The 14,398-nt window shown below is 44.4% G+C and overlaps 1 protein-coding gene across 3 annotated transcripts in view; it reads left to right on the top strand.

Annotated features, from left to right (window-relative positions):
- LOC135289180 (YLP motif-containing protein 1-like) overlaps positions 1-7,727 on the top strand; it is an 83,271-nt gene extending 75,544 nt beyond the window's left edge. For 2 of the 3 annotated variants that reach the window (XM_064402617.1, XM_064402618.1), the window contains one exon: positions 20-5,720. In XM_064402617.1, the coding sequence (XP_064258687.1) occupies positions 1,020-2,042 (1,023 nt within the window). In that variant the 5' untranslated portion in view covers positions 20-1,019 and the 3' untranslated portion in view covers positions 2,043-5,720. Of the gene's footprint in view, positions 1-19 lie in introns of all 3 variants that reach the window. The other variant, XR_010351972.1, reaches the window with a different exon arrangement.
- Positions 7,728-14,398: the final 6,671 nt, after the last annotated feature.

Raw genomic sequence — 14,398 nt, 5'->3', positions numbered from 1 at the left:
TCCTGCCCATTTATTTCAGCTTGGGGGACTCGTCTGGGATAGCCACGCCTGAAGAGGACACCAGGACTGGGACGGCCGCCCACCCTGGACCTGCAGGACAGCTGGCTATCAGGACCAGAGAAGATCGGCTTGGGACAGTGACACGGAGCAGCGTCGGATAGGTGAGAATATCCGGCGGCGGGAGAGGGAGGCGAGCGAGTGTGTGTGAGTGAGACGAGAGCCGGCAGCCCGGCCCCTCGAAGCGAGTGAGGACCCCTCAGTACCGCGGTTCCGCACCCCCGCGAGGGGGCCGGCCGGGAACAGGGGGAAGCGAGTGGAACTGGTGATTGAGGCGCCTCCAAAGGGGTAAAGAGGACCCCCCTCCGGGCGTGCGGAGGAAATAGCTCTGTGAGTGGCACGCACCCCAAAGGCCCTGATACAGGACCCCCCTCCGGGCGTGCGGAGGAAATAGCTGTGTGAGTGGCACGCACCCCAAAGGCCCTGATACAGGTCCTAACGAAAGAAGTTAGGATATCAGGCAGTTTGGCCCTGACAAAGGAAGTCGGGCACCTCAGAAGCCAGGGTTTCGAAGTTTGACTGTTTGAGCCTTGGCAAGGGAAGGCCAAGGTCTCTCTAAGTCCTGACGAAGGAGGTCAGGCGAACCTCAGAGGTCAAGACCTCGAGGATGTTTTTTTGTATTTTGGTTGTTTGTTGAGTCTTGGCAAGAAAGCCAAGGTCTTAACAAAATCCTGATGAAAAGGGTCAGTGAAATTGGAGTTTTGGCAGGAGGTCGAGACTTCTTAAATAAGATATATTTCCTTTAGAGAAAAAGACATCTTGTGATTTGTTTAGAGGCAGAAAATAATGGGAGGGTGCGGTAGTAAGAAAAGTGGCCAAAGATTGAAGAATATACCTCCCCACAGTCCCCTAGGTGAACTATTAGAGAAATGGGACTTTATAGAAGGCACAGAAGGATTAGATAAAGTTAAGATGATTCATTACTGTTCAGAAGTGTGGCCAGAATTAGAAGTGCAAGGAGGATGGCCATGGTGTGGGACAAGTGGATGTGTCAACAGCTGAGTAATTATCTGATGGCTCGAGAAAATACTGATGCTGAGGAATTATTGTATGTAGCTTGTTGGTTGAATGCTATGAAGAATGAAGGAGTGCAAATTTGTAAAGTGCAGAGCAAGAAAGAAGGGAATGAAAGAGGAGATGCTAGAATTAAGGAAATTGGTAAAAGGTGGGACCCACTAGACTACTTGCCTCCTGATGCCCCTCCACCTTATAACCCTCTCCTTCAGGCACCTCAAATAGCAGATCCAGCCCTTCGCCCAGCTGCCATGGGGGCCATTCCCTCACCACCCCCTTCGACTCCTTCAGCTGCTTCTGCACCACCACTAATACCTACTCCACCTGCTGCATGCTCCACCCCTTCTCCAGCTCCACCTAACAGGCACCCAAGCTCTTTTCCCCCTCCTACTGCAGTCCCTCCACCTCCTCCTAACTGGGACATAAATACCTCCTTATCTAATAACCCCTTATCACCAGGTATAGCCATTAACCTACAGCAAGTCCAAGCTAATGCTAATACCCCTCAAATGAACAATCTTGTGTCTGAAGATGGGCCATACTGTAGTACCCGATCCAAGACCTCCAAGGCAGAGAAACTTTTTCCCCTTAGAGAAGTTCCTATGGGAGGAGTAGCAGGAGGTGTTGGTTTTGTAAATGCTCCTCTAACTGCTTCTGAGGTGAGAGGATTCAAGAAGGAGTTAGGGAATCTAGTTGAAGACCCCGTGGGCATTGCTAACCAAGTGGATCAGTTTTTAGGTCCAAATTTCTACACTTGGGGAGAGATGAATTCTATTCTAAATATATTATTTTCCCCAGAAGAGTCCCGAATGATTAGGGCCGCAAGCATAAGAGTTTGGGAAAAAGATAACCGTCCAGGGCCCCAAGTGCCATCAGGAGAAGAAAAATTGCCACTAGTGGATCCCAATTGGAATCCTAACCAGGAGGAAGGGAGGAAGGCCATGATGGAGTACAGGTCCTTGATAATTTGAGGGATAAGAGAATCAATTCCTAAAGGAACCAATACAAAACTGGCATTTGAGAGTATACAAGAGAAAGATGAAACTCCTGCCACTTGGCTTAATCGCCTGAGGCGGAACTTTCAATTGTACTCCAAAACAGACCTGGACACCAGCGAAGGTGAAATGCTACTAAAAGTCCATTTTGTTACTAAATCTTGGCCTGATATACGAAGAAAATTGGAAAAGATTGAGGATTGGCAAGGAAAAGATATTAATGAATTATTGAGGGAAGCATTGAAAGTGTATTTAAGGAGAGAAGAAGAAAAAGCAAAGGCCAAAGCTAAGATCATGCTTGCTATAGCCAGAGAAAGTGTGGGAGCAAACAACTCTTTCCTACAGTACGAGGCCACAAAAGAGTGGGGGGGTCCACCATCAGGAGCAGGCAAGGATACGCCAGTACTGTCAGGGACAGGAGGCATGGAGAGGCCTCGAGTCCCTTTGAGTGAAAGCTGCTGCTATTACTGTGGAGCAACTGGACCCCCCCCAGACTGTTTAGCCTAAAGTTGTGAAAATCTTTGCTAGCTGATCAAGATAGCAAAGGAAGCAGCTTTAAGACCAGAAGATCTGGTAAAAGTTTTTTTTAAGCAGAAACCACACCCGAGTAGGGAAAAAGAAAAAAAGAACTCATATTTTGTGAAATTTAAAGTTACATCAAGGGATATGGGGGAGTGGTTAATATCTGACGGAAGGGTGTTGCTAAACAAAGCACTTGCTGGGATGGTGCTAACAGAACTACAGAAATTAACCCACTGGGGAGTCCAAGGACTATGTGATTATTTCCTAAGAAATAACCTGTGCATAAGCGGATATGACCTAGCAAAAACAATTATAAAAGAGTGTTTAACTTGCCAAAAAGTGAACCAGAATGAAATAGTAAATACCTTAGACTCAGACCGAGGTCCACATTTTGTGGCCCAAACATTGCAAATTATAATTGAAACTTCAGGAATAAAGTGGAGATTGCATACTCTGTGGCACCCCCAGAGTTCTGGGAGGGTGAAACAAATGAACAAAATTCTCAAAAATGAATTGGCTAAAGTGTTTACCCCTAGCGCTCTTGCGCATCAAAACAAGACCCCGGTCTGATATAGGGATTTCACCTTATGAAATGATGTTTGGATTGCCATTCTTGTTAACACCCTATAGCACAGGAGACTACCTGGAAGGAGAAGAAGCTACAAGGAAATATTTAGAAGTAATTGGAAGAACTCTAGAAGAACTTAGAAAAAGAGGATACCTCCCCCAAACCTCCCCTCTTGATACAAAAGCACATGACATCAACCCAGGAGATTGGGTTTTAATAAAATCCTGGAATTATAGACCATTAATGCCTAAATTTGAAGGCCCCTTTCAGGTACTCCTCATCGCTAATTCGGCCGTGCAAACCAGAGAAAAAGGTTGGACTCACATTACGAGAATTAAAGGACCAGTCCCACCCCCGAGCATTGGACAAGATTCTTCAGTGTCTAGTATTGGACCAGATTCCATGCCACTCTCACCCCCGGGCATTGGACAAGATTCGTCAGTGTCTCCTTCTGGTATTGGACCAGATTCCACACCACCCTCACACTCTAACTCAGGACAAGATTCAACTGCATCAGGAGTTAATTCAGCTGAGTATACTATTATAAAAGGACCAAATGACTTAAAATTGACATTCAAAAAGACTGATGAACTGCATAAGAAAAAAGTTTAGAATCATAACATGTCTTGAAGTGTTTTAAGAAATTTGTAAAAGTTAAAAATTGTTAATAAGTAATTCTGGTTAAGTCATCCCAACTTGGTACCAAAGACCCCAGGTTAATCTTCTCCAGAGTGCTCCCCTAGGAGGGACCAAATTAGCAGAGACAGATCAAGAGAGGTTTAACCAGAGGAGCAAGAGACTCTAAAGAGCTTGGAGACTTCTTCTCAGTAAAATCCTCAAGAGGCAAGGCCGGGTGGGCAGGCTGTGCAAGATGACCCATACCGGACTCTTGGGAAGGGTAGTAGTGCTGGCTCTGATTGCTGGTGGTGCTCTGGGGAGCCCAGGAGAGCTATGCAATGAGTACTACCAACCTTTCTATGAGAAAGAAGTAAGCTCCTTGCTGAGAGTCCACAACAATTGTGTTAACCTCTCCCAATTGATCTTTTATCACGAGAATAAGAAAATATATTGGATGACCCGGAACACCGCCACCTTTAGGCAGCCACTCCTGGGAGAGCACCCTGTAGGAGAAACCTGGTGGTGCTTTGAAGGTGATGCTACTGAAGCAAACCTGGTAAATCTGGTAAAAAGAAAAAGTATTTCTAAATATTGGGAGGGCACGACAAAAATTAATATCTTTCAGGAAACCCCTAAACACCTGTTTTGGGTCAATAGTACCACAACATCCACTGAATTGTCAAGAGACTGGTCTAGTGGTGGCATCATTAAAATTATAAAACAAACTGTCTTTATAATACACAAAGAATCTGGATCAAGTTTAAGAGTTCCTATATATGAGGATTTGAGAAAAACAAAACTGAAGAAACAAGATATGTTAAACAAAATTTTGAAACTACAATCAGAATTAGAAGTAATATCTAATCAGACCGCATTGGCTCTTAATCATATTAATGACCAACTCAACCAAACCAAAACAGTAGTTTATCAAATCAAATTAATTGTGGCAGTCATTAGAAACACTTTAAACGAAATAAAAAAAACTAGCATATTTAGGAAATCAAAGGACTCCTACACTTGATTCCAGTTGGTGGGATAATCTATGGATTTTCAAAAAAAGTTGGAAAACTATAACCTTCACTGTGGGTACACTTGTTAGTCTGTTCTTATTTCCATGTTTAACAAAAATAGTGACATCTGCTGTACAGAATAACCTAAGGATCTCTAAAGGAATTAACCTGAAAAAACCAAAAAGGGTAATGAAGTTTAGTAAATATGATCACCCGAGTGCTGAAGAAATGTATTATCAATACAAAAAATATAGGAAATTCTATGTTAATGAGCCAAAAATTATAAGTTGATGCAAGCTTAAGCTTGATCAAAGAAAAATAGGGGGGAGCTGTTATGAATAGAAAATTGTATTTTTTTTTAAGTTTCAGAGTTAAAAAAACCAAGTCAGACCGGGTCAGACTCCTTTAGTTTCGCTGCCGAAGAAAAGCCCTTAATCACTCGTTGATGGCAGGTGATTAACTGATTGTTTCCCTGATGCTGGCCACTTGCCAAGAAGATAGCAAGGGAAACCCTCCAGGGTAAAGAAAATGGGCAGTGACACCAGAGACAACATGCAAATAAGAAATGCAATGCACCCTGGGTTTTTACAGTTTTACAGTTTTTATAAGAAAAACCCCTAAAATCACGAGCCAATAAGTGACTTAAAGTGACGTCTAAGGATGGGAGCATTGTCCCGTACCTGCTTGAATCTTTTTATTTCTCACCCTAACCTGAAAAGAAACTGATTAAAGAGACCCCCCGGGTTTCTAAACCAACAAACCAAGGACTCAACGACTCTCCCGTGAGGACAGAGTCCCCAGTTCTGTCTGCAGACCAGCGGACAAAACTGCATCATCCTCCTCCTTCGTGCCACGCCTGGGAGCAACGGCGGCGAGGGCGCAACCCGTCGATTTCTCCCCACCTGAGCTGTTTCTTCTTAATAAAGGCATTAAAAAGGAGAAAGATCTCCTGCCCATTTATTTCACTATGGTCCAGCCTCTATCGCACCGAATCCCCCTGTTCACCATCGAGGCCTGGCAGAGTTCGATTTCTATACTCTTTTTCTTGCCCTCGGTGGAGTCCCTTTGTCCCCTCCTGGAGTCCTTCATATTCATGCAGTGTCTATTCTCTGTCCTGTGCTGGACAAAGTCACGTCCGGGAATTGATGTGTATCAGTCCCCAGTTCCCGGAATCCTTCATTCAGATGTATGTCCTTGATGGTCCTGTCTATCTGAGGTGGACACCTACATGGGCCATCATCGCTGGGCATTTTCTTGTTCATGCCATCGGGGAGTGCCCATCTCCTGTGCGGGCTAGGTTCTCTTTGTATGTTAATGATGCACGTCCTCCTTGGCTGCAAGCTGTCCTGTATGGCAATCACCCTCTCCCCTTTGCTGGCATGATCTTAAAGCTTTATTTTATATTACATTAATAATCTTATATTTCCAGCACAAATTACCCCTTTATTCATAACAGAGGGGAATTTGTGGAATTCCTTTAATTAGTTTTAGTACAGTTAAACATAAATCACCATACTGTAGTTCTTCTGCGTAAAATGCTACACTTGTTGCAAACAAAATCTTAAAATCTCCACGAACACAACCATACAATCCCGAGGATCAAATTACCACAATGCAGGGGAGGAACTACACAAACTCTGCAGGAAAGGGGGTATCTGTCAAAGTGCCCACTTTTCTCAACACAACACAGCATACAATGCTTCAGCATTTACCCACATCAGCTTTCTCTGGTCCTCACACACTCTGGACACAATCAAAATAACAGCACACAGTAAAATTCCAGGGATCAAGTCCAAACTACTAGGGCAGAGGAACCTCCTGAGTTCGTCTAGTCACAGTTAAAATGTGCACAATCTACACAAATCACCACCTTTAAACACAATAAATGTCCTTACCCACGTTTCTCCACTTATTCCACTTATTCCACTTCTTTGCAGGGCACTCCCTGCCCCCACAGCCTGCCCCAGCCGGCGCCTCAGGCCTCATTCGGCCACTTTAATCGCGGGTAGAAACCCCCCCGCACTGTAGGTGTTATAAATGAAAAATGCAAATTAGCCAATTTTAATAAAAATATGAAAAATAAAATTTATTTCGCGACTGTAAAAACAGTCTCGACAGCCACCACCAAAACGGACAGCGTATCACCCCCAGTCGGTGATACGGGTGAACGTGAGGAAAGGACCAACTGGCACCTAGACCTCCCCATCCACACCAACTGCTTCAAGGTAGCAGTTCTTATACAGTTTATTTGGCCCGCGGCAGGAAGTCTTCGTTTCCTTCTGAGTTCTTCATATTCAAGTTGGTTTCTTTCTCTGGCTTGGGCTGCACAAAGCCTCCGTCCGGGAATAGGATCATCCACTTCCCTGGTTCCTGGAATCTGGCATTCAAATTCACGGTGTTGATGGTCCTGGTCTCCTCAAGATAGGCATCTTGTCTGGGCCATCAGCACATCTTTGGGTGTAGGTGCTGTTGAACGCTTATCCTGGGTGCAGCTGGAGTCCCCTTTCGGATGCAAATGCCGTGATGTCCATCATAGCTTTCGGTTGCCTAGATTTCCCAACCTGAAGGAAAAAGGGATTCTCCCCCCCCTCCACAGTTTATTTCATACACATATATTTTTATACAACGTTTATTTCCACTAATTACTAACTATATTCTTAACAGTAGGTATACTCACTTGCTCGCTCTCTTTTGTACACCACACACTCGCACGATTACAAACACACTAACATTAACCACACAATGCATTAACCATACAATGTCTGGACACTAGAAACACGCACAGGTTCACTTGACCTGCCTTCAGAGTTGCTAGCGGTCACCCTACTGAACAGTGAACCCCCGTTTCTAGTCCAGCCGCCCCATCGACCAGTCTGCCTGCAGGCACAGGAACTCAGGAACTCAGATGTCCCTGAGTGACTTACTCAGACTTACTCAGCAGTCCTATCTCTCTCTCCCTCCAGGGCCCCTCCATAAATACCGTTTATCCGCATACCAGCAGGTCCTTGCCTGTCTCCGCAGGAGGCAAGCTGAGATGGGAGGAGCTCGTGTGGGAAAATTCCAGGGCATACTTCAGGAGGTCCATCTTCCCCTCCGCCCTTGCGAGGACAGAGAGGGTCTCCTGGCTGGCTTACCAAAATGATTTGTGGAAGCAAACAAACTCCACAGCTTTTGTGAAAGTTCTAAAGCCGGTACGTTTATTACAGCACTGGACCAATGTGGGAATTGTTCCCCTGAAATGACATGCGTAACTCTGGTAACTCCAGATCCTTTTTTATCTCCCTCTCAAATACATATGCATACAATTTCACAATAGGTTCATACATATTCATTCTACTAATTTTGAATAACATTTGATGATAATTGTTCTTTATCAGAAAGAATTCCTGAGTCATGTTGCCCTGCTGTCAGTAACAACCTCTTTGTCTGCCCCCCCCCTTATCTCTGGTCCTTCAGCTGAAACAATTTCTCCGAACATAAATTTTTACGAAAACAAACAATCAAACTAAACAACTATGTTTGCAAACTACTCAAAGCTTAACTCGAAGATATACATTTCACCTAAATCAAACTCGATTTCTACTCTAAAAAATTTCCACTCTGTTTCAATGGCCCATCAAAGGCCCCCCCCAAAGGGGTCCCCAGACCCTGCACCAGAGCACTGCAACATGATACAACAGATCCAGTGTTGCAAGGGACAGTGTCAAACTTGCCCTCCCCAGGGGAGGCACCTGAGTGTTCCCACCTGGCCCAAACATATATTAATCTATTGGATTCTATACTTTTAGGTGATGGGGCGATGGGGGACCCTCACCACCAAGATCAGATGGAGGGAAGCCACAAGGTGGGATGCATCCTCAGAAGGGTGGCATGTTTCTTCTACCAGTCACTCTCTCTGTGTCCCCCTCTCACTCCCCCCCCCCGCACACCTCTTTTTCTATTTCTTTCTTTCTTTCTTTCTTTCTTTTTCTTTCTTTCTTTCTTTCTTTCTTTCTTTCTTTCTTTCTTTCTTTCTTTCTTTCTTTCTTTCTTTCTTTCTTTCTTTCTTTCTTTCTTTCTTTCTTTCTTTCTTTCTTTTTTCTGTTTGCCTCTTTTACTATTAGATAAAATATATCACCTTTTTTGGAACCAACATCTAACCTCATTTGGTTTTGTCATTGTCGTGGTTTGGCCCGGAAGTGTGTTTCTGGAAAAGTCTAGGTCAGACCAATCAGTGGCCAGATTTGAAATTGGCATCTGGTGCTGGCCACTGAGGTTTGGATACGCCTCTGAGAACACACAGGGGTTAAAAGCAGAGGATTCCCAGAGAGCTTCCTCTTTGGAATCCAGCATTGGGTGAGTGGAGTCTGAACCTCTCCCCTGCCCAGCTGCGTCTGGGCGGGGGAGGGGGAGGCCATGCGGCCTGTGGGAGGAGGCCGGGAGCCCCAAGAGGTACAGGGGTGGAGGAGACCGTGCAGGGGTGGAAGAGACTTGAGATGTCTGGGCAGCCCCCCCGGAGAGAGAGATAGAGACTGCTGGCAGCACAGCTGGCCAGAAGCGGGGGATGCGGCGAGAGAAGGTGCCCGGCAGCTGTGGGAGTCCTGGGCAGACAGAAGGGAAGATTTTAACCCCTTTGTAGAATAATGGAAACCTTACAAATACTGAATCCTCCTGAATCAAAATGAGGAGAGAGAGATGAGAGATGAAATGGGCAAGTGTGAGGAAAGCTAGAAGAGGAGAGAAGAATCCCAGATGGGAAGAGATGATGGAGTGGCCTTGGGCTGGACTCTTTCTTGTATAGCCATGGACAGACCCGTGTTTTTGCCTGTGACCCAGAGACTGTATTTAGGGGGAGGCAACACCTGGGAGTCAAGAGTGAAGCAGCGGCGTGAACAGAGACGGCTGAAGAGGGAGTGAGATGCCCTCTGTCTCCACGGAGAGGAAGATCTCTGTTCATGAGGCCCCTCGGCCCCAGGGGGTAAAATGTGGGGGGGACTGGTGTCCCAAAGTTGAGAGGTGAAACAGTGGAGAGAACAGAGACAGCTGAGGAGGGTGTGGGATGCCCTCTGTCTCTACGGAGAGGAAGATCTCTGATCATGAGGCCCCTCGGTCCCAGGGGGTGAAATTTGGGGGGGACTAGTGTCCCAAAGTTGAGAGACTGCTGCTTCTGGAACTGGGTGGAGCATCTTTAAACGGGGAACCCTAAAAGCAGTCCTGGCCCCTGTCCAGTGGTGAGAGCACTGGACATGGGGGAGGGAGAAGTCACAAGGGCCGATGTTCTCTGGGCGGGGCCATGGGTGACACGGAAGCACAGGAGGTTTTAATTGTGCTTCCAGGGGAAGCCTATGATGCAAGGGAGGACTCCTCTCTCCCTGATGGATTTGAGAGTTGATTATTTGAGGGGTGGTGAATCTGTGGAGAAAAGGAAGGGGGGAGGAATGATGTATTTGGAAGGTTTTCATTCTTAGCTTTGTATGTGTTCCTTTCTAGATATTGTAATGAATAAAGTGTTGCGTTTTTCCCTCCATCCCCGAATGGGAGCCTGCTTTGTTCTGTTCCCGAGTCACATCTCACAGCAACCATTTTGGAAATATACCCTTTCATGGGGGCCCTGGCACTGTGCCAGGGTCAAACCATGACAGTCATGGTTTTGCATGGGAGACATTTAGGGAAGTGATGCAAAGCTTCTAGCCACTGGAAAGTTGGACACGCCTCTGTGAAAAACACATGTTAAAGATTAAAGAAACATGGGAACTTCTTTTTTTCCTTCTGGCCTAGGAATAGGTAACAATGCTGGCCTGGCCCCTGTTTCAGCTGGGCTGGGCTGGGCAGGGTCTGCTGCGGGGGAGGCCAGGCCCCTCTCCAGGGGTCTGGGGGGCTCACCAAGTCCTGTCCCTGCTGAGCCAGGCCCCAGCAGCTGCCAGGCAGGAAGGATGGGGAGGCTGCAGAGCCCTGGCCGAAGCAGGGCCAGGCCACAGCTGTTAACATCATGCCGCCAGGACCACTCCCCCCAGCGTGGCCACCACACAAGATCATGTAGCTGAGACCAGAGGCAGCCCTACAACCCATGCAGAGTGGCCCTGCGTCTGGAATTGACTGCAGCAAAAATCAAAGACCAGCCATGCAGCTGATCCTGACAGCCCCAGCTGAAGTTCCTGCCATAAGCACTGAGCGACCATCTGCAGGCCCTGGGTGAGATGTTAACTCTTTCAGTGCTTCAATCCTCCCTTGAGTGAGAGAAAGGAACAAGATGCAACATGTAAAGGAGCAACATGAAGACACCGTGGTCAGTGAAGAAGTCAAGTCCCGGATGGGAGGGATGAGGAGATACCTTAATCTTGGGGCTGAAATCCTCTTGTAATAGCTATGGAGAAAGACTGTTTCCCTGTAACACATGAAACCATGAAGGGTTCAATTTGATAGTGAGCAAAGGCCTCCATGCCAAAGTAAGCAGATGTTAAAGTAGCTGTGATCCTATGAGGAGTTTGAACAGAGAAGGAGAGAAGAGTGGTCCTGTGCCCCCAGTAAGAGAAGAAGACCTCTGTTCCCAGAGACGAGGATGATTTTAGAGACAGATAATGAGAACATTATGATGAGCCTTTGAACAGCTCATCTTTAAAACAGTACCCCATAAGTTCACATGGCCCATAAACACAGCTGTGGGAAAAGCTTGTAAAAAATGGGAAGGACTTCACAATTCCAAGTTTCCCTGGGCGGCTGCTATTCATGACAAATTGAGACCCATGAGAGAACTGTTTTTTCCTTATGGGGAAGTCTCCATAACATTAACAAGAGGGGCTTCTCTCCCTGAGTGAACTGAAGAAAAGACTATTCTAGAGGGGGTAAACTGACTGAAATTTTAAGTTTTGTCAGTGGAAAAGAAAAGGTTGTGGGGGGAGGAGAAGTGTTCTGAAGGTTTTGTTCTGATTCTTATTACTCTTTCTTTTAGTTACTGTTAATAATTTTTTCTTTATACCCTTTTAAAGTTTTAAGCCTGCTTTGCCTTTCTCCTAATCCTATCTCACAGCAGGAAGTGAGTGCATTGGTGCATTGGCCAGGAAATCTCAAAATTGGTGAAATCTCAAAATTGGTGAAATCTCAAAGTAGCAAACCAAAACCACTACACTACACTAATCATGCTTTCTGTGCATATTTCAAAACTTTCTGGGTTAGATCCGTTTTATTCACAGAGGCTTAGTTTCCTTTGGTCTTCTGTGTTAAACCAGTTCATAACACTCCCTGACTCCAAACCCCACTACAGTTCTGCAGATAAACAGTTTATTGAATTGTTAAAAGCCACTCAAGAAGCAGGAGTCTGGAGGGCAACCCTTAGTGGGCAAATAGTAGTTCCACCAGTACAATGAAAGAAATTATTGGAAGAGAACATGAAAGAATGTTGGGGAATTGAGTTAGGTCAAAAATATGCAGAAAACATTGGTTAGTGTGGTAATGACAGGAATTGCCAAACCAATAGTGAGCAAATGTTTAGTCTGCCAGCAGAACAACCCTAACAATGCCAGAAAACCTTTTATTGGGGACTTTACAACAAGGTAATACACCTAGTGACTATTGGCAAATTGATTTTTCTGAATTACTATGGAAAAATGGGTTACAGATACTTTTTAGTACTGGTTGACACCTTTACTGGGTGGCCAGAAGAATACCCCTGTCGTGCCAACAAAGCCAGAGAAGTCACAAAAATATTGCTCAAAGAAATTATACCTAGATTTGGAATACCTTTGGGAATGTACTCAGATGGAGGCTTCAATTTTATAGCTGAAATTATAAAGCAAGTAAATCAGGTCCTGGGTTTAACCTGGTATCTACATACTCCACCACAGTCCAGTGGAGACCACAGTCCAGTGGGAAAGTACAAAGAATGAATCAATCCTCAAAGAGGCAAACAAGCAAAATATGTCGAGACTTCTTTAACTTCTTTAACTTGGGTTCAATCACTACCATTAGCATTATTAAGAATTCACATACAGCCAAGATCCAAAGATAACTTGAGTCTATACGAATTGTTGTATGGAAGGCTGTTTCAGGCCCCTGTAATTCCAGGGACTTTGCATATACAAGGAAATGTGGAAATAAGCAAGTATTTGATCTCTTTAGGCCATGTTCTGCAGGCATTACAAAAAAAAAAATACCTTGTAACCTCCAGACCACTGAAACTGGATGCTTTGATGCACTCTATCCAACCAGGAGATTGGGCACTTATTAAAACATGGGACTCGGACCTTTTGGCCTAACAGTGGAAAGAACCCTTCTAGGTATTGCTAACCACTTACGCTGCAGTTAAGACTGGCGAGAAGAGACTGTGGATTCATTATTCCTTATTAAAGACCTTCACTCTTGAATGGGCTTGTACTCAACAAGAGCCTACGAAATTAAAAATAGCTAAGTGCCAGTTAATTGTACACATAGCATTTCTATTTCATTTATTGATCTAGATTGCATTTATGCTCAGTGTTTGTTATATTTGTTGTTTGCATATTATCAAGCATTTTGGAGTATGGGTGTTACAGATTTAGTAAACAAAATGGTAAGGATGCAAGCCCTATTTCTTGGATACATTTGCTGCCTATTAGAAACGTATGAAAGGAAATGGACAACGGAATATAGTTACTTAACAGGTCAGTAGAAATAGTCTTCAGAATAATTCGCAAAACAACTGAGAATTCAGTAAAAGGAAGTGATCTCTTTGTAAAAATAGAAATTGAGACTGCACAATAGCCAAAATGACATGATTTTATTTTTTGTTGTTGAGTAGGATGAATGAAATATTGGGAATTGCCAACCATGATGCTGAACCCTGGATTTGACATTAATTTATGCAGGAATTAAAAAAGGAATTTAATTTTATGCCCAACACCGAGCTTTCATGGATTCTTGTTTATAATTGGGATAGAGCTACCTTTATGGGGCTACCTTTAAAATGAAATGGGAGGAATACAAATTATAAAATCCCACAAAGACAAGATTATGTAAATCTAACTCTAAAACAAGAGAAGTGGCATTCCCTAGAGGTAGAATGGAATGGAAATAAGCATTTCCAAATTATACAGAACTCAAAGCATTAAATCGGACAAATTTCTGAGTATGTTCACATTTTCCAAATTATATAAAGTGGAGAGTAGAATTGTTTGGAATCCCCATACCAAAACTAAACTGGGACACTATTTCAACAAAGTTTACTGATTGGAAGGATACTGATCTTACCATCTGGAAGGTAAAGATGTTTAATACTACCTATGTAAAATGTGTAACAGCTGAGAAAATAGTCTCAAAAGGACCGTCTTGAAATATTAGTAGGAAATGACCCATTTTGTACTAGGAAAACTCAGGTATAAGGTTTAGATAAGATCCCGAACATTGAAGGAAAATATTGGAGTGCCCCTATAGGGTTGGGATGGTACTGGCTTTGTCAGGACACTGCTAGAAAAGCTTTACCCCCATGACAGCATGAATCATCTACTTTAGGAGCAATAGTTCCGAAACTGACAACGTACTCACTAGATGAGAAGAAGGGGTGGGTCAGAAGCTATGTACATCGGATAGAAAGATCTAGCAATCCTTTGGATGAGAGGCCAACAGCCTTTCATTTCTTTGTAGGATGGCTCATTCCATGGTTA

The sequence above is a fragment of the Passer domesticus genome, chromosome W (genome assembly GCF_036417665.1).
Source record: "Passer domesticus isolate bPasDom1 chromosome W, bPasDom1.hap1, whole genome shotgun sequence".
Taxonomy (NCBI): Eukaryota; Metazoa; Chordata; class Aves; order Passeriformes; family Passeridae; genus Passer; species Passer domesticus.
Note: the sequence above shows the minus strand (reverse complement) of the source record. Positions and strands in the feature narration are given on the sequence as shown.